General features: G+C 39.8%; 1 protein-coding gene across 1 annotated transcript; it reads right to left on the bottom strand.

Annotated features, from left to right (window-relative positions):
* Positions 1 to 9,560: 9,560 nt before the first annotated feature.
* On the bottom strand, positions 9,561 to 18,565 carry SLC66A3 (solute carrier family 66 member 3). Its single transcript, XM_063314574.1, has 7 exons — positions 18,364 to 18,565; positions 14,267 to 14,349; positions 14,117 to 14,186; positions 12,806 to 12,863; positions 11,157 to 11,277; positions 10,627 to 10,668; positions 9,561 to 9,781 (listed from the first exon to the last, which is right to left on the bottom strand). Exons 1-7 carry the CDS (start codon positions 18,510 to 18,512, stop codon positions 9,693 to 9,695), a joined length of 612 nt encoding a protein of 203 aa, XP_063170644.1. The 5' UTR covers positions 18,513 to 18,565; the 3' UTR covers positions 9,561 to 9,692.
* Positions 18,566 to 19,207: the final 642 nt, after the last annotated feature.

Here is a 19,207-nt window from a genome sequence, read left to right as displayed (position 1 = left end):
TATTTTCAGATTTTTTTTGTAAGGTAGCATCAGCTGTGCAGGTAGACCTTGCTTACCAATTGTTCAGTGACCGTTCAGTTACAAAAGTGCTGAAAAAATAACTTTATGACCAATGCCTGCATTTACGACCTTCACAGCATCCCTCAGTCACATGATGGCCATTACAGTCAGTACACATCCTGTGCCTGACCTGCTGTTTTTTTCCCCCTCATAGAAAGCAAGGGAAGGAATTACAAGAGAGTAAGGCACATTGATAAAATTTGTCTACCATTTTTTCAAAGAATTTCTGAAGTACATCTTGAGTAATCGCAGGTTCTAATGAACTTCTGCCTTCTCTGGCCATTTTTCTAGTAGTTATTCTTAATCAAAAAGCAAAAAAAGTCCTAAGCAAGCAAACTAAAAACCAAAAACCCCTCTCCTTTTTTTTTCAACTTTATCATCTTATTTTAGCCACTTTCACTTCAGCCACAGCAGACGTCTCCATAGTAAACATCATAGTCTAAATTTACCTTATCTTTTGTTATGCCGAATCTGCCAGTTATATGCAGTCTTTAAAGATAATTAGCCAGCATTCGCATGCTGGTCTATTTCCTTTAACTAGCTTAGTGAAGAATTATATCAAAGTGTTTTCATAAAAAGCAAAAAATAGTAAAAATAAACTAGAAAAAATAAGAAATAAAGACTGTCCCCTTAGCCATTTAAAACGTTTTCTTAGATCTTCATTAAGTTTTTTGCCAAGAATCTTGAACCTTGAAATCAAAGTCTCTCTTGTGTTTTTGATCATCTCAAAAGGAGGTTTAACTCACCACAAGGAGTCTTACCTTTGCTGTAAAAGGAAATCTGTCTTCATCTGTAATTAACTGCTTCTTAAAGTGGTTGGGAAAAGTAAAGCTATACATATCCATATCGGCTCTACCACAGTTAGGACCATAGATGAAAGTTCAGGATACCCAGCAGCTCAACTCCAGATCTAGCTGCAAAAACTTTTCCGTTTCTGCAGTTTAATCAGAAGGAATTACCATTCAAAACACACGTGGTTAATCTCACGGTATCCCTTTGATCCAGGGAGATAAAAGCCGGCCAGAAATCACCTCCCAGCTGGCATTCTCAGCTGTGGTGGATCTCCCTGCTTTGTAGGGCCATAGAGAGTATCAAGTTGCCATTCCCCACCAGAAGCAACTCTCCAGGGGAAAAAATGGCTGATTTTGAGAAATGAATGAATGGAAGATTTGTAAAATTAAGATAGGAGATTAAAGAAGATATTGAAAAAATATCTGGAGATGTAAAACAATAACAGAGTGGAAATTTTAGAGAGTAAGTCTGAGGTCCAAGATAGAGAGTTGGAAAGAGAATTGGATAATTTAGCTTTATTGGAATTGAGAGAGTTTTGCCTGAGAGTGCTATTCCAGAAGTTCCAAATGAAAATATTAGAAAGAAGCTTATTAATGTTTTGACAATTATTTTGGATCTGGATGAGGAAGATACAGAAAAAGAAATTGGTAAGATTTATAGAACGAATTCCAGATCTGCTAGATTGAGAAATGTTCCTAGAGATGTCTTGGTGCATTTTGTTAGAAAGAAGACAAGGGATCAAGTCTTGCAGCAGCATTTTAATACAAGATTGGAAATGGATAATACTGATACAATTGTTTTAAAAGAGATTCCCACCAGAATTTTTCGTTAGGAGAAAAGAACATTCCTTTTTGATTGAAAAATTAAAACAGAAAAAGATCCCATGATGGGAGAATTTGGAAGAAGTGATTTTCACTTTTAAACAGCAAAGATTCAGACTGAATTCTGTCCAGAAGGCAAGAAATTTTTTAGGAAGATACAAAGGAGAATTGGAGGGGATGAAAATCCCAGAAGGAACTTCACAACAGCCTCAACAGGTCTAACAGAAACTGGAAAAAGATGACACTGAATTAGGTGCTACAGGTTTGGACTTTTCTAAATTTTTGAACTGACTATGGATTACAAATGTATAACATGGAATATAAATGGAGCAAATGCTCTTCAAAAAAAAAAAGTCATTTGAAAAAATTAAAGCAAGAGACTCGTATCAGGAAAAAAGATATAAAATATTTGATTTATAAATCTTTGGGTGAAGAATTTATTTCAGCAGATAAAAAGAGAAACAGTTGTTTTGTATATTAATCTTCAGCTGAACCCACAACTTGTATTAACTGATGAACATGGTAGATTTGTTGGAGTAGAAGTTATACTGTATGAAATTAAAACAATTGTCCTAGAATTTTATGCCCCAAATGAAGATGAAGTGACTTTTTACAAACAACTTACGGAGGGATTAATGGATTTTTATTATGAAAGCTGGTGTTTGATGGGTGATTGGAATGGAGTGGTTTCTCCTCAAATGGGTAGGACTTCTGAGAAAAATATTAAAATTACTCAGGGCAAATTACCAAAAGTTTTTTTTTTTAATTTGATGGACAGTTTAGGATTGGTTGATGTATGGAGACAGAAGAATGGTAGTTCAAGAGAGTACTTATTTTTTAGAAAAACATAGATCCTTTTCAAGAATAGATATGATCTGGTTTTCAAGAGACTTGGTTACTAAAATTTCTAAGAGATTTTACCAAAGACTTTTTCAGATCATAATCCTGTGAGTCTGGCTTATAAAAGAAAAATTAGTTCTTTCAGTTGGAGATTAAATGAAGTTTTGTTACAGAAAGATAAAATTGTTGAGGACTGTAAAAAGAATTTAAAAGAATTTTTTGAAAATAATTTAAATGTATTAATTTGAGAATGGCTTGGGATGCAAGTAAAGCCTTTATTAGAAGTTACCTGATACAATATGATTTTGAACTTAAGTAGAAGAGGCAAGAGAAAATACAAAATGTTTTAGATTAAAAGAAATTAAGAAACTCCCCAGAGAATACAATTATCTCCCAACACATTAAGATTCTACAGCAACAATTATCTATGTTAACAGTAAGAGAAATGGAAATAAATTATGCAAAGCAAAGAAATTTTGAATTTGCGATTAAACTGGGGAAATGTTTGGCTTATAAATTGTGAAGAGAACGAGAAAAATGATATTGAAACTACAAGAGGGAGATACCATACTAACAGACAATGTGTCCATGCAAAAGTATTTTATCAGTATTATTCTAATTTGTATAACGGCCATGATATTCCATTGGAGGAGAAAATAGGTGAATATTTCAGAAAACAAAGTTTATCAAAGATTACAGAAAGACAAATTATGAATGGACCTATAACGATAAGAGAATTTTCAGAAGCAATCAAAAAGAGTAAACCAGGAAAAGTGCCTGGACCAGATGGGCTATCAAGTCTATATGTCCTCTGTTTTGAGGATGAACTTTTACAACCTTTACAAAACACAATGAATTCTATTTTACAAGGAGGAAAAATGCCAGAGACTTGGAAAGAGGCTAATAGAACAGTAATCCTGAAAGGAGGACAAGGTTTGACTTCAGTAAGAAATGATAGACCAGTATCATCATTGAACAATTATTATAAGGTGTTTACAACAATTTTAGCTGAAAGACTGAAAATAGTTTTGCAAGAATTTATTCATCAAGGTCAACGTGGCTTTTTACCTAAAAGACAGTTGAAAGATAATGTTAGAACTGTGTTGGATATTCTGAAATATCTGGAACAACATAAACAAGCCGCATTGATTTTCTTGGATGCAGAGAATGCTTTTGATAATTTGAACTGGACTTTTTTGTTTAAGGTTTTGGAAGATAACGAATTTTGAAGAAAACTTTATAAAATGGGTGAAATTGATTTATATTTCACAGACTGTTCAAAAAATGGAAATTTGGTTAATGGAAATTTAACCAAAACATGTGAGATACAAAAAGGTACTAGACAAGGCTGCCCACTGTCTCCTTTTTTTGTTTATTTTAGTTCTTGAAATATTAGAGATATACAACAAGATGAGAGGATCGTGGGTGTAAAGATTTAAAAAGTCATACAAGCTAAGAGCTTTTACGGATGATTTGTTTTGACCCTTTAAAAGGAATTGATCTTTTGATTAGTAAACTAAAAAAAATTGGGTCACTAGCAAGTTTTAAGATTAATACAGAAGACAAATATGTTAAAAAAATATGAACATAAAAGGTCAAAGAGAATTGATGAATAAAATGGGTTTTAAGATTGAGAAGACGGTAAAATGTTTGAGTATAATTATGACAAATATAAATTGTATGTTACATATGTATGTCCAAAATAACTACATTAAGATGTGGAATGAAGTTAAGAAAAGATAAGTTAAATTGGGACAAACTACAGTTGTCACTGCTGGGTAATGTTATTTTTGTTTCAGACAATACCTATTTTGATAACTGATGTACCATTTAAAGAATGGCAGAATATATCTAAATTTGTATAGCAGAGGAAAAAAACCACAAGTTAAATATAAGGTGTTACAAGATGCAAAGGGAGGAGGAGGATTGGGCTTACCAGATTTGAAACTACATTTTGCTTCCTGTTTGGTTTGGATGAAAGAGTGAGCGCTGCTGAGAAATAGGAAGTTATTGGACTTAGGAGGTCACAATTTGAGATTTGGGGGCATGGATATCTATGGTATGATAAAGTTAAAATAAATGTAGATTTTAAAAATCATTATGTCAGGTGGGCTTTTCTTAGAGTATGGAATAAATATAAATTTAGATTCTGCCCAAAAACATCTTTGTGGCTTTCAGCACAAGAAGCATTTTATAGATGAGAAATTGTCATGGGGGGCTCAGGCTCGGAGTCCATGCGGGGTTTGGGCTCGGAGTCCGAGTCTGACACAGAGCTGGAGGGTGAGCAGGCAACTCCAGATAAACGGCCCCCTGAGCAGTCCGAGGAGGCGGGGCTGGCCAGCAAGCAGCAGGCACAGGTGCCGCTGATGGGTGAGGACGAAGGCTCAGAGCTGCCGCCCCCTCCCAGTGCTCGAGAAGGGAAAGCAGCAAGCGGGGGGGAACCGCCGAGGTTGGCGAGGCCATGCGCAAGGAGGCAGCCCCGCCCTCCTGCATAAGCTCCACCCGGGTTGGCCTCTATGAAAAGGGAGCTGCAAGCGCAGACCCACCGTTGGAGACAACCATCTGCTTACCGGACTCCTGATCGGAATCCTGGTGACCTGACTCTTGACTCCTGGACTCGCTTGACTAAACGTGAAACTCCCTTAAGGCAAGCTCGCGGGACCTTTGGGGGCTTGTTTCTATAGCATGTGTGCGCTTGCACTCTCGCTGCTTTGCCGCCTGTTCGTTACCTCACCAGTTTCTCAGTCACGTTTACCTCACAAGTTTCTCAGTGAAGTTTTACAACTGCCTCCCTGGTGTATTGCGTGTGATTGGGCTGGGACAGGACAGTTTGTCTCCAACCCTCGCCCTTCCCTCTCGGGGAAACAGGAAGTGGTTGTTTGCTCAGCCCACTCCTCAAAGAAAATGGAGCAGCTTCTTGGAGAGAATGGACAGGTCTCACAGCAAGTCACTCTCCTTACTGCTAAGGTGGCTCAGCTCTGGCCTTTGCAGCCATCCGCTGCAGCAGCTGTACCCCCATGCTGAAAACGCCCAGTCCCGGTGCTGGAGAAATTCGATGGGACGCTAGCTCAGTTTCCTGCCTTTTTTGCTCAGTGCAAACTTTACATGAGTCTCCGTGCTGAAGGCTTCCCAACAGAGTGCCATAAGGTAGGTTTTTTAATAAGTTTGCTGTTGGGCTCTGCAGCTAGATGGGCTATTCCTCTGCTTATAACAGAGCCCCCTGCTAGACGATTTTGATGAGTTTAGCCGACAACTGCAGCTTATGTATGAAGACCTTGTTAAAATTCAAACTGCAAATAGATGCAGTAGAGAATTAAAGCAGGGTCGCCGGCCAGTGGCAGACTAGGTTAGCAACTTCCGTCTTCCGGCTCAGGACTTGAAGTGGAATAATGAGGCCTTGGTGGATCAATTCCAGGAGGGTTTGTCCTCAGATCTTGGATGAGCTGTCTGCATAAACATAAATGGTTAGCTTATTGTGATGTATTCAAATTCTCTCGAGATTGTAAAATGAAATCAACATTTGATAACAGAAGGATATTCTTGTCAATGGCTCTCTTATGTACAACTAACAGAAAAGTTTAAAGTGGATAAAAGACTATGATTTTGAACAAAGTAAGACCGAATTTGAAATACAATTATGTACTAATGATGAACATTTTATTGCTAAAATGGGAGCAATAAAATGAAATGGGAGACAGAAGAAGAGCAAGTGAAAGAATGTGTAATAAAATGGGCTAAAAAAATAGGCTATAATACACAAATGGATCAATGGGAAAAAATATGGTTGAAAGGATTGACATTTACATTATGTTCTAGCCTTAAAGAGAATTTTTATAAAACGTATCGTTGGTATTTGTCACCAGAGAAATTGCCTAGAATGTATAAAGGCACTTTGAATCTTTGCTGGAAATGTGAGCAACATGAAGGGACATTTTATCATGCTTGGTGGACCTTTAAAAAGCTAAAAAAAATTGGATACATACATACATACATATTAATTCAGATGATTTTAAAGATTAAAGTAGAATTAAAGCCAGAGACTTTTCTTTTGGGACTAATGGATAAGCAACTAGAAAAAAGTCATGGAACTTTGTTTTTATATATGACAACTGCAGCGAGACTATTATGTGCTCAAAAGTGGAGGAATGATTGATGAAGATAGAACTTACAGAGATGGCTAAATTAACTTCCCTGATTAGAGAAAAAAAAATCTACATTTATGGCTGACTGGAAACCCCTTATAGACTTTTTGCATAAAATGGAAAAAAAGGTACTTATGATTTGTGGGTTTGATGATTAGAAAAAACTGGATAATAGAAAAGAGTGAGCTTTCTTTTGTAATTATGGAGTAAGAGGTAACTTTGTAATTGTACTTCTATTTGCTGAAAAGGAAGTCGGAAGCTTTCTATTTCTTTTTATTTCTGTATTTTTTTTCTTTTTGTTAGTTTTTATGTTCTTTGTAAAAGTTTCAATAAAAATTAATTTAAAAAAAGTAAGCAGGCACACAATGGGGAATACACATTGAAAAGAATGTGGTGGCGCCGCAAGTGTACTACGCAAACAGTGGTGTATTCCCCACTGTGTGCCTGCTTACTCTCTTGTAAAACCTTCCCTCACTTTCTGCAAGGGGGGGAAGACAAGTGATTTCTGTAGGCAATCTCTCCTGTGCCTGACCCATTCCCCCCTCCAAGTAGAGACAGTGGAAAAGAAGGGATTACAAGGCAGTAAACAGGCACACGATGGAGAATACAGAGAGCTATTTGCATAGCATGCTTATGGCTCCCATGCCAGCACCATCCCATTCCTTTTGATGTTTATTCCTTATTCTCTTGTAATCCCATCCTCCAATGATTGTAAATGCAAACAATTCCCTTCTTGCTAATTATCCCAGCGCTGGGGTGAGCATTCCAAAGGGTGGGGGAATTGGGAAAACAGTCACATGATTTCCTGCTTAGTGACCACTTTGCTTAATGACAGAGCTGCCGGTCCCAATTGTGATGGCTAAACAAGGTATTGGTATTACCTTAATCTGACCAAACTGATGACATATTTAATAGGATTTTATTAAGCTGTAGGATTTGTTGCTGTGGTTTCGGGCATAGTAATTTAGAAAAGTCTTGCCTGTAGGACCATGGCTTCCTTCCTTACAAGTTCAGTACCTCCCTAGCACTGTATTAAGGAAAGTGGCAACAACGAAGTAGGTAAGTGACAAATGGGCTTTCTCCTAATTTGAGAGAAAGCAGTTCTATATTTGAACACAAAGCCACCTGATAATAATAATCTGCCCTATAATTAGAACTGCCACATCTTTAAACTGTGGACGCTTCTCTTCTCGCTCTGCTCAAAAGTATTCAGGCATCCCATCCTGGCTCCTTTGAGTAATGAGCGCATTTACAGAATTACATACATGTGCACGTAAACTGACAGCCAGTTTGATGTAGTGGTTAAGGCTCCAGGCTAGAAACCGGGAGTTCTAGTCCTGCCTTGGGCACAAAGCCAGATGGGTGACCTTGGGCCAATCACTCCCTCTCAGCCCTAGGAAGGAGCCTGGCAAACCACTTCTGAAAAACCTTGCCAAGAAAACTAAAGGGTGGTCACCAGACGTCAACACTGACTCAAAGGCACATACAAACATAAATTACATTAATTTACATAGTGCCATAATTTACAACATTAAATCTTTTAAGTCATCTGAGATGGAATGTATGTATATGCTTTTCTCTTTTAATCCTCATAAAAATCCTATGAGAAACCAGCTAAATAGAATGCAGCTTGCCCCACCCCCATAATAGCAAAAGCTGTTGCACCTCTAATTTTGACAAAAGTCCTTCACCAGGACTTCGTTAACTCAGAAGCGCTTAATTTCTGTGCTGACTGTCCCACATGGGAAGAGCAAGTCATATGCATATATCTTTTTATTCCCATGTGAGATGCACAATTATTCAAAACAGCTAAAGAATTTTTGAAAATAAAACTGCATTTAAACGAAACAAAAACACTTTATTTGCTCAATGAAGTTTAATTTAGGAAGTTGAATACCTAGTTCAAAGGATAAATTCATACATTTTTAGAATGTTTACTAGTATTTTTTTAAATGCCGCCATTTATTGCTGAAAAAACTTTCAGAATTAGCGCTAATGATACATTTATACTTATTGAAGCCTGGGGCTCTAAATCAACTACACAAAACTGCTGAAACATTGCTGATATTTGTCAACTTTCATGTATTTGTTTATACTTGGATCCTAAGCTATAATTTTAGCAGTTTTAACAGCTACTCAAAATAGTGGTGATACAAATCCTCTTCAAAAAAGTGTAGAGTATATACCAACACACAAACCCAAACAGAGAATCAAGTTTAACATTTTTAAGGTGCAGGAACTGAAGTAAAAGAATAGTTATTCTTTAGCTAAAACTGTTTTGAAATACCCTTAACTAAAATACACAGGCCTTTTCTTAAGATGAAGATTTAGAGAACCATTTAGCATGAGATCAGACAAAAAGATACAGATTAAAAATTAATACAAATTGAAACCCTACTGCAATTCATAAAGACTTGAGCATAACTAAATAGCTGGCACTATTATAAATATAGGCACTACATATTAGTCTGTTTAGACTTCCTATGAAGCTGTCATGTAAGGAACCCCCAAATTCTCACAGGATAATTTATAGGATAAATTTTAATGAGAAAGCCACAGATTTTGGGGTAATAGAGATGCAACTGCATATATGATGAGAATTCCTAGAAACGTATTTCTGAAAAATTGGTAATTCAGTAAATATAAAGGTGCATGTACATACACACACAGTCTCAAAATGAAATTCCACTCGATAAAAAAAAATTTTTTGCCACAAAATAGATCCCCCCAATATGCTTTAGATATGATCAGGGGATAGGGAAAGGAAGACAGCCAGGAGAAGTCTGTTATGCAATCTGCTCATATAAAATATACCTCTGAAACACTTCATCTAGCAAATTATTTTTACAAACAATAAGTATAAATATCCCAATACATCTGAAGTGTTAGTATTGAATTTTTAGGTGTATCTGTAATACGTAAACATCACCTCCCATTTAATGGAATGTTTGTCGGTTTGTTGAAACAAGCTGACATTTCAGCACTGGTTCTGTTTTCATTTTAGTCCATGTCATTTAAAATAGGCAGGATCTCCATCTTAGTCATGCTTCTTAGCCTTCCGGTATTCCAATATAGTAGCTATGACCCAAATATTAAGAGCCATCATGATTACGAAACGGATCAGAACTGGGAAGGAGAGGGAAGAATACATATTAGCAATTACATGCCATAAAATGAAACAAGCAAGATAAATCCATTTTAAACTTAGGAAATAATTCAATTGCTTTCAAACTAATAGTACAACGCCTATATGCTGGTAGAAGGCAAACCCCTGAACCTTTCTCCTTGTCCAAAGCATCATGTGGTTCCTTCTCCTAACTCCCTCCAAACTCCAAATTTGCAGCTCTCAGAGTTCCTTTGGAAGAAGTGACATTTTGGGGTGGTTTATAGAGTAAATTGAGTATCTTAAAGTCCAATTCATTCACTCATTCACTCACTCATTCTTCAAATCTATTCACCGCCCATCTCATTCAAGGAGCAACTTTTGTGTCTGAAGCTTCCCCAAAAGTTTCAGCCCTAGTTAATCTTGGGCTTCAGGATGGGCACAAGGGTGAGTGTAGTCACAAACTGAAAACTAGTTCTTCAGTAAGAAGTCTGTTCTCAGAAGCTACTGCATACAGAACCTTTCAACAGAATGGGAATGTGAATTTGACTTGGAGAAAGGGAAGAACAATGAACTTACTTATAGAAGCATCCTTCAAAGGAGGCCAGGTCAGCAGACAGACACTGCAAGACTATACCAGTATTTTATTGTTACAGAGTATAATAACAGAATCTTGAAAGCTTCTTGTCCCATAGAGGATCAAAGCAGGGTTATTTTGAGTCTTTTCCCAGGGCTGAAATGGTGTTGACTGCTAACAGTTCTTGTATTCCTTTGCCAATGTTTATCTCTCCTTCCTCTACACTTGCACTTTTTCAGAAGAATATGTTTAAAATCCCTGCTATAAGATCCACTAATAATATAACATTACCTGTAGAATCCTTTGTCGTCATTAATGTTGTAAAGATTCTTGCTTTAATTGAGAGAGAGAGTGAAAGTTAGCAGATTTTAAATAGCTAAAATATGAAACTTATTTGTCAATTCATCTCTATTGCCCTTTAAATCCCTGGCAAATAAGATGTGCAGAACACTTGTGAAACATCTGTCTGAAATCCTCCATTTTTTCCCTTTTGGTATGCAGTCCAAATATTGCTCCCAAAGGATTATCTTTCAACAAATTATAGCAACTTTCAGGCATTCTTTTTTCTGGAAATCCTTAGTTTCCCTGACAGACATTTCTAGCTCCCTTTAGAATTTCTCAGAAGCCAAAACCAAACTTGATTGTTTTTGGTTTTTTGGCAATTTCTGTAGGACTTGTTTATTTCAGCAAACTGTATTTAACAGTAGCTCATAAAAGTTAACTTTCAAATTCTTCCAATAATTTTAAATTTCGTTCTATTTTATAGTCAGATATTTACCAAGTAATTCCACAATCATGTTGGTAGGGCAGATGCTGCTTACCTGCACAGGTGTATGTGGCTAATCCCCAAGTTGTGGCACTCAGTTGTTCAGAATCTTTAGTCTGCCAAAGACACCGGAGCTGAGCAAGTTTACTTGCTGCACTGACCACTGTGCTCAAGTTCTGCAGAAAGCCAAGAACAGGAGTGCAACTGTTAAAGCAAAGATCAGATTGAGTGGTAGGAAGTGGCCATCATTAAATTCCTTTTGTAAACACAGACTGAATTGCTGACACTGCCAATTCAAAAAGATTTTAAGTACCAGGATCCGAAGGGCAGATTCAGCTTGAGAGCCAACAAAGCTGCTGCCAGTTAGTGAAGATGACATTTAATGCCTGGCTCTGTGCTGATGTGTTAAACAACTCCTTGACTAGGTTCACACATTATGTTAAGCCATACTGAGATTTGTTTGGTTTTGACTATTGTATAATTGAAAAAAACAGCAGTGAAAACAGCAACTAAAATCAGTAGCTCAAAAATACAACTTCACAGCAACTGGAGCCCCTTTCCAAAGAACTTGCACCTGATGGCAGAAGCAGTAAATACTGCAGAAATGGGAGACAACTTATTTCTCACCCAACAGCTAGAGATATCCTTTAGACCCAACTCTAAAGAAAAGGGCTTATAGGAAGTCAGGATATATAGAGTTATTCAGGATACCAGGTGGTCCTAGACTGGGCTGCAGTAGGTTAGCCCAGGCCACCATTCAGCCAGCCAGGAACCTGGCCAACCCTGGTGGGCTGATGGCAGGCTGGTGTTCTACTGCCCCAGGGACAGAGAACCTGGGGCCCTAGGGCCACATCTGGCACTCCAGTCACCATTAGGGCTACAACTGCCAAAAATTGGTGGCAACTACTTTAGACCCTAAAATAAGCTTGACATAGTTTTTTTTAAAGAACTCTATCCCCAATTCAAGAAAAAAATCCGGTCCCTACCATTTTGCATTATTCTACCCCCTCTGCACATGCACACATGCCCAGCCCAGCCACAGTAAGGATGCCTGCTCCAGGTTATAAGGTACAGCCCTTATTAATAGTGGCACTTATCTGTAGTGCAGGGAAGCTGCTACTCCCAAGGTCAGGTGATTATTTTAAGTTAAACATATTTATCTCTTCCTAACAGCTAAGAGCTAGACTAACTTGAATTTTCTGATACAATTTCTATCCTAATTTATCCTATGGTTTCCATGTTTCTAGACTACTGTGACCCGCATGGCTTTACAACAAAGCAAGCAGATACTAACGGATTCAAAGCATATACAGTGACCAGTGTTCCCACAGAAAGTTTCTAAAGTTTAATGAAATACCAAAATTACTGAAGGAAACTATTAGACCCTCTCTTTATTATGGTCTGTTGAGCTTGAAGTATCAAGCTATTTTGTTAGCATGGCATACACTGGGGTCCCAAACCAGCCACATGATGTCACTTGCCCTCCTCTTTACCTCCATGCACATACCCATGATAACATAAAGAGCAACATCTTTCGAATTAACACAAAATGTAGAGGAACTCAATTTCAAGGGTTATGCCACAACACTATGTAGTGATGTATCCATGAAGTTCCTACCTCACACATTTCATGGTGGCTTCCCATTAAAAACTGCAACCATCTAGAATGACCCACCATATAGATACATTATTTCAACTCCTTACCATACTCAAGTCCAATATCCATTCCTGCAGAGTTATAGCATACCATCCTGCCACAAATCTAACCTTTCAGGTTAAGATACATAATGCAGGTGGAGGTTAGAAGCATGCTTGGTAGACCTGTGGCATAATCTGATTTTAATCAATGCAGACACTTTATTGTGCTCTTCTCCTTCCCTTATTTGCAATCCTTTTGATATACAACTGCTTTCAACTATCTTTAACACACACATCCACATACATTAAATTATTAATCAGGAGGAGATGAGTGAACTAATAAGCCTAGAATCATTAATTAACAATTTGCTTTTACTTGCACATGTTCAGCAAAACTGCATAGACATGCCCTCAGCATCCCCAAGAAAGTGCTATGTAGGTTAGCAAATCCAAATAAGGATTACAAATTAGGATTGTGAAGCACTTCAGAAAAAGTTCAGAAAAGGCTTTCAGGGTGTACAAATGAAGCATCAGTGTTTACCTCAGCTGCATGTTTCCCCAGGATCCCATGGCTGCTCTATGCAGCTGCCCCCTGATCCTAGAAGATGTAGCTGCTTTAAAGAGTTGCAGACAGGTGCTACACTCACCCCACTGTTCTGAAAGATCTGAATCTAAAGCACTACAGCCTCACTGCATATATTTTGCAAAGATGGACTTATACTAAACACAGAATGAATAACCTTGAAATTCTCAGCTTTTGCTTCACATTCCAGATCCAGATCCCCAAATTTCTAACCCTCAGGCTGCTTAGTTAGCCAGATCCACTTGGGAAATGATTTTTTAATGGTTCTTGTGATACTTGGGAAATGCCTTTATAATCTCATACGTCCTGCTGCAAAATGAAAAAAATGTTTCATTTCAGAATCCAGTGAATAAAAATTTCCTATAAAGGAGTGACCCCAAGTAAGTTATGTAAAATATCAGATATATATTCATCTATACAAGCTGAGCTGCCAAAGCCTTCTTTGGAAGTTCTTGGACTCCAACATCCACCAGTCCCAACCGGTTAACAGGGATAAGAGAAATTGTAACCCAGCAACACTGAGACAGCCAGTTCTTCTATCCCTGAAGTAAAAACGGATCCACTATGCTATTCTTGAAAATTTCTCACAGAGGCCTTATAGTCCACTAAAGAAACATCAGTTGCCAAGGAAGCACCTTAATCCACCGGAAAATGTTTGGGTAAGATCCTGAACATGTGAACATGAAATTAGAAACATGGGGAAAGAGGAATGTTGCTTAATTCTAAATATGGGATGCAGGAACAAGTGCCAGAAATGCTGTATAAATGGAAAAAAATCGGTAAGTAAAGGATACATGACTGTGTAAGGCAAAGCATGCTTCATTTTGCCATTATAATGCAGAACAAGCAGGCAAAGGATGATATCTGAAAGAAAACAAAATAGTTCATTACTGCATGATTGAGAAAAAAGAATGGTGGAATAATGAATGAGGAACAAATCCTACCTTGCACAATCATGATGGGATACTCTATATATGTTAGCTGAGAATAACGGTAGTAGCTCATGTATCTCAGGCAAACAAGGAAACTGAAAGAGAAAGTATAACTTCAGTCAATGGGGCCAATTCCGACGTAGCCATTCCAGCCCAGTAAACTGATTGCAAGTGTTATTTCTGCACCTCCCTTCTGTTCCTGCATGTGCCTAATTTCACACCGAAGAACTCAATTTTTAAACAATTTATCAGAGTATTCAGACTAAACAAATGAGTTTAAAGGCATCTCCAAACCAAGGCATGAAGGTGGAATTTGATCTTTCCAGGGCAGCCAAGGAAGAGGTATGATATTGAAAAGGAGGCAGGAGGCAGAAAAGGAGGCAGGTCAAGAGATGTCAAATAAAAGCCAGGGACACAGCGCTTATAACACCTGGAATATTACCATGATAAGCTGCTGAAAATGGATGCATTTTTAGAAGGCTGATTCTGCCAACTCTGATTTTACTAACTCTGACATCATGACCATGTGATAACAGGAAACTGGGAGCCAAGAAAGGAAAAGCCACTGGATTTCATGTTTGGAATGAGTGCCACGCATAGAACAAAGCTGTACATTCTGTATACAGAACACTCGGAGAGAAGTTCAAACCTGTGCAGGGTTCTAGGCTTAGTTCACAGATAATGAGAAGGCCTGGTTTCCTGCTACAAGCTGTAGTCAACCTTGGTTTGATTTTTTTCCCCTGGACTGGGAATAGCAGAAGGCTCAAATGCACTTTCAGCTGGAAAAAAATATGCAGCTTTGGGATTGTTTTTTGATCTTGTGAGAAAAGGCTCAGAGCTTTTCCCAACTTGAATGTAACTACAGCCCAGCCCAGCCCTGCCCTGCCCTGCCCTGGGAATACCTTTTTCCGTCTGTATTTCTCTGGCACTACCTTCATCTTGCCCCCTATTTACAAGTGAGACAGATTCAAATTGCCCTTAACTGCACCGGTGATACAATACAGTAGTATTTTCCCAGAGCAGCCTCAAGTTGTATAAAAGGCCTTAGTTCTATTTGGGTGCCATTAATTTGCCATTTATGTTGGCAATTGGAGCATCTTTTGGTTAATGGTTCCACCTTCATTTCTGCAGTTAAGTTTTTTTCCTCGGGTAGAAACTGGCTAGTGCTTGAGACTGCTCCAAAGCCCTGAGACAAAAAAGAGGTGCCTAACTCTAAACTTAACCCTCAAAGCTTGTGGAGGGGCAGCTTAATAAGATCTCCTATCCAGACCATCATGGCATAAGTTCCAATGTAGCCACTGACACCAGAGCCCACTTCCTGTTGCCCTGCCCACTGTACCAGGACTGGTAGTCTGCATTGCTGGATCCACTTCTTGTTAGGTGCAGGGCTAGACTGAGTCTGAAACTGTACAGTTTCTACTAGCAGACATTTCTGCTAAAATCTCTAAGAACGTTGCTAAATTCTGTGCCTTTGCAGTTGGAATGGTCAGCCACTAAAATGATAGTTTTCTAATGTCAGCAATTGCCCTATTTCTCTCCATCTATTTTGCACGTGTGTGTATATATATACAAATGTGTGTATATGTGTATGTATGTATATATAATGTGTGTGTATTGTCCGTATCTTTATCCTACTTGTTCTGTATGCATGTGCTTTTTTCCTTAATTTGGTCTCTTGACTATAAATAAACTAGTAAGGTTTGTCATCTCTTCCTTTGAAGAGAAGTCAGATGACAGCAGTGACTTGAAACAGAGATAAGAAAATCAGGATAAGGGTAAGGAGACAGCACTTCAACTCAGCAGAGGAGAAAGGAGCTCAGAGCTTAACAAGGAGGTTCAATGCAGAATATTTTCATTTTCTGTACTTTTTGAATGTTTTAGCAACTGCCATGTTTAGTGACCATTAGTAGTTACAATGGTGATGAGGTGGAGAGGTGGCTCTTTTAAAGAGCTGCTGATGAGGACAAGAGTGCTCACGAAGGGCCCACCGGACAGGCAAGTATAATGAGCAAGATTCTGTCCAAAGCTTGCTCATTATATTTGCCTGCTGCAAGCATAATTTACAGTGCATGGTTGAGGAAAGCAGGAAAGTTAAGTGGTGCAGATATGTATACTGAAATACAAAGTGGACAAAGGTATTTTGGGCCCTGTGTGTGCACTCTTGTCCTGGCAGCTCTTTAAAAGAGTAGGGAAGTCATGGAACACTGAGAACAAGGCAGAGGTGTCACCTGCACATGAAAAATGGTAGCTCAGCCTTCTCTAACCCAGTGTCCTCTGGATCTACAGAACATTCCCAGAATTTCCAACCAGCCAGGCCAATAATAATGCTGGCTGAGAATTATGGGAGATGCAATGCAAGGTATCTGGCAGGTACAAGATGAAGGAGACTAAGTTAATCTACCAACTATCTGGAGATGAAAAGAGAGGACACTGGCTGAGTTGGTAAAGTCCATCCTCCTGAGTGCAAGGAGGATTCACAAAAAATGACTTGAGACTGAAACAGGCTTTCCTTGTTCAAATCAGAGTGTACGGAGCCAATTTTCCCCAAACTAAGCATACAAAAAGTTAAAAGCTGCTCTGACTCCCTGTGGCACAGAAGCACCCAGGAGATTTGACTTTCTTAATTTTGGAGAAGCTTAAATTCCAGTCCCCCAGAGTCACTGACTCACAAGCTTGTAATGACATTTTTATAAAACTGCGCGGAATAAAGGAAAAGCGCAAGCAGAACAAAAATTATTTTAATGAAAGAAACAGGCTCTCTGGCCACAACTGCCTGCCTAGAGAACCCACCTTGCTTTTTATGGACAGGCATAAGGCTCATTTAGAGAGGGTAACCAGATATTCAGAAATTGCAGAACTGCCCCCACACTATCAGTCCAACACAATGTCACCCTTTGCTTCCGTAAGGGAAGCTTCAGCGCACACATGGAGTGCAACAGCAGAGGAAGAGATTAACATTTTACAGCTGCTTCTAGATTCCTGGTGCTTTATTATTATTACTGTGGGTTTCAGGGCATACAGCTTACAAATCACAGCGGCCAGGTAAAGCATCTGAAAAGCAACCTTATTCAGTGCAGAGGAATTGAGAAAGAGGTCCACATACTTGAAGAGCACCAGCCTGGGAAGTTTTAAAAGTCGTCTTCTAAAGAAAAGGTATGACACTTGTTTCTAAGAACTTCAATATTCTTTAGAAGTTCTTAAAGCTGGAATTCACAATGCTCTGGCCTGGAACCTCAACCATCTCAGACAGGAAAAGGCTACTTGGCATCATAAGGGAGATGCAGCCATGAGATGCTCAATGGCACTGGTATTACCTTTTATTTCATTTATTTTAAGAACAGCTCCAGAACTAGGAAGGGCCTTGGGACTGAGCTCAGGCCCAACTTGGGATCTGAATGTGCTTCCTTTCAGGTATACAACGGAGGTTTGAACCAGGAGAAGAGTCCTCAAGTTCACCAGCAGGCACAGTTGTGGCAGCACCTTTCTTTCCCTAAAAATCCAACTGAACGACTATCTTGCCAGCTCCTAGTCCCCCCTCCAAGGCCCACCCCCCACCTTGCTGCTCTACGATAAAACCAAAGTCAAGAAGGTCAGGAAAAAGGCCAGGGCAGACGTGGCTTGGCTTGGCGTCAGGAGAGAGAGAACAGAAGCAGCCAGCAAGAACGAAAGCGGCCAGAGCGGGAAGGGAAAAGCGGGCAGATGCTGCGCCGAGGGAGCCTCAGAAGAGGCCACGTGTCCCAGGCCCTCCGCCCGGGTCTCCTTTTCGAAAACGGCGGCCTGGACTTGCCATCCTCCTCCCGAGACTGTTACGTATCCGGGCAGCATCCACACCCGAAGCTGACGCACTCCGGGAGTTTCGCTGCCCGCGGGGCAGGTTCAGAGGGCGCTCGGCATCGCCACCCAGCAAAAACAGCTACAGCCTCCAAACGGGGAGGGACTCGCTGGGAAGAGACGCTCACACGCAGCCCTGCGGAGCCCCCTCCGCAGTCCTCAAGGCGAGAGACTCATCCGTAGAATAAACAACAGAGCACCTTTCCTTTCCCCAAGACTGGGCGGGAGGAAGAGCGCGGAAGTGGCTGCCGAAGAGCTTGGCGGAGAAAGTCCCTTACCCGCCGAGCTCCAACACTAAACTTTCCAGGCTGACTCCTCGGGCGGATCTGGCGGCCAGCAAGGCGGCTCCCTGGGGCAGCTTGAGCACCAAGCACGCCGCGATCGTGCTCCAGTTCGCCGCCTCCATCAAGAGCCAGGCCGGTTCCATCGCGTTCCCGCTTCTTCTTGCAAGGCGGCGCCGAGTACCTCGGGCCGCGGAAAACACAGCCCCGCCTAGTCGAGCTAAGGAGCGGGGGGAGGGGGAGTGAAAATCCCGTGGGAGCAGCAGCAGCAGCAAAAGGAGGTTTGTTTTTCAAAGCGAAGGACCACCTAGCCTAGACGCTTAGAAGGACAGCTTTATTTGCAGCCCCAATCATGAGTACTTCGGTTTAAGGAAGTTATTTTCTTCCCGCCATTCCCCCCCCTTCTTTGTTCTTATTTATTCAAGGCAGAGGCAGCTGTACTTTGCATATGCCCAGGGGCATTTTTTACTCCTTTCTGCACGTGCTAGGACGGGAACTCGAGGCAGGTTCTGCTCTGAATTCCAACCCCAATTAAGCCTTGCGCTTTTTTAAATTGGGGAGTAGTAGTAAGATTTATTTTCTGTTAATTCCCTGGCATCATTAGCTTAGCTTAAAACTGCAGCCTTCAGCATTTTTGTTAAGAGACGTACTTCAACTCCTGAAGCTACAAGCTGCACGTAAGGAGGCCCCCTTTTTACTGTTTCCGGTGTGCTAATAGAGCATGCTCAGAAATGACCTGCCATCCGGTGTCTTAGGAGTGAAACTTTTTTACATGGCTTCTTAGGAAAACAGCACACAAATGTTGTGTCTGCTGCCTAAGGTGATGGATTTATTCCTTTCC

This window comes from Candoia aspera, chromosome 1 (genome assembly GCF_035149785.1).
Source record: "Candoia aspera isolate rCanAsp1 chromosome 1, rCanAsp1.hap2, whole genome shotgun sequence".
NCBI classification, from domain to species: domain Eukaryota; kingdom Metazoa; phylum Chordata; class Lepidosauria; order Squamata; family Boidae; genus Candoia; species Candoia aspera.
This window is presented reverse-complemented; position numbering and strand designations above follow the sequence as displayed.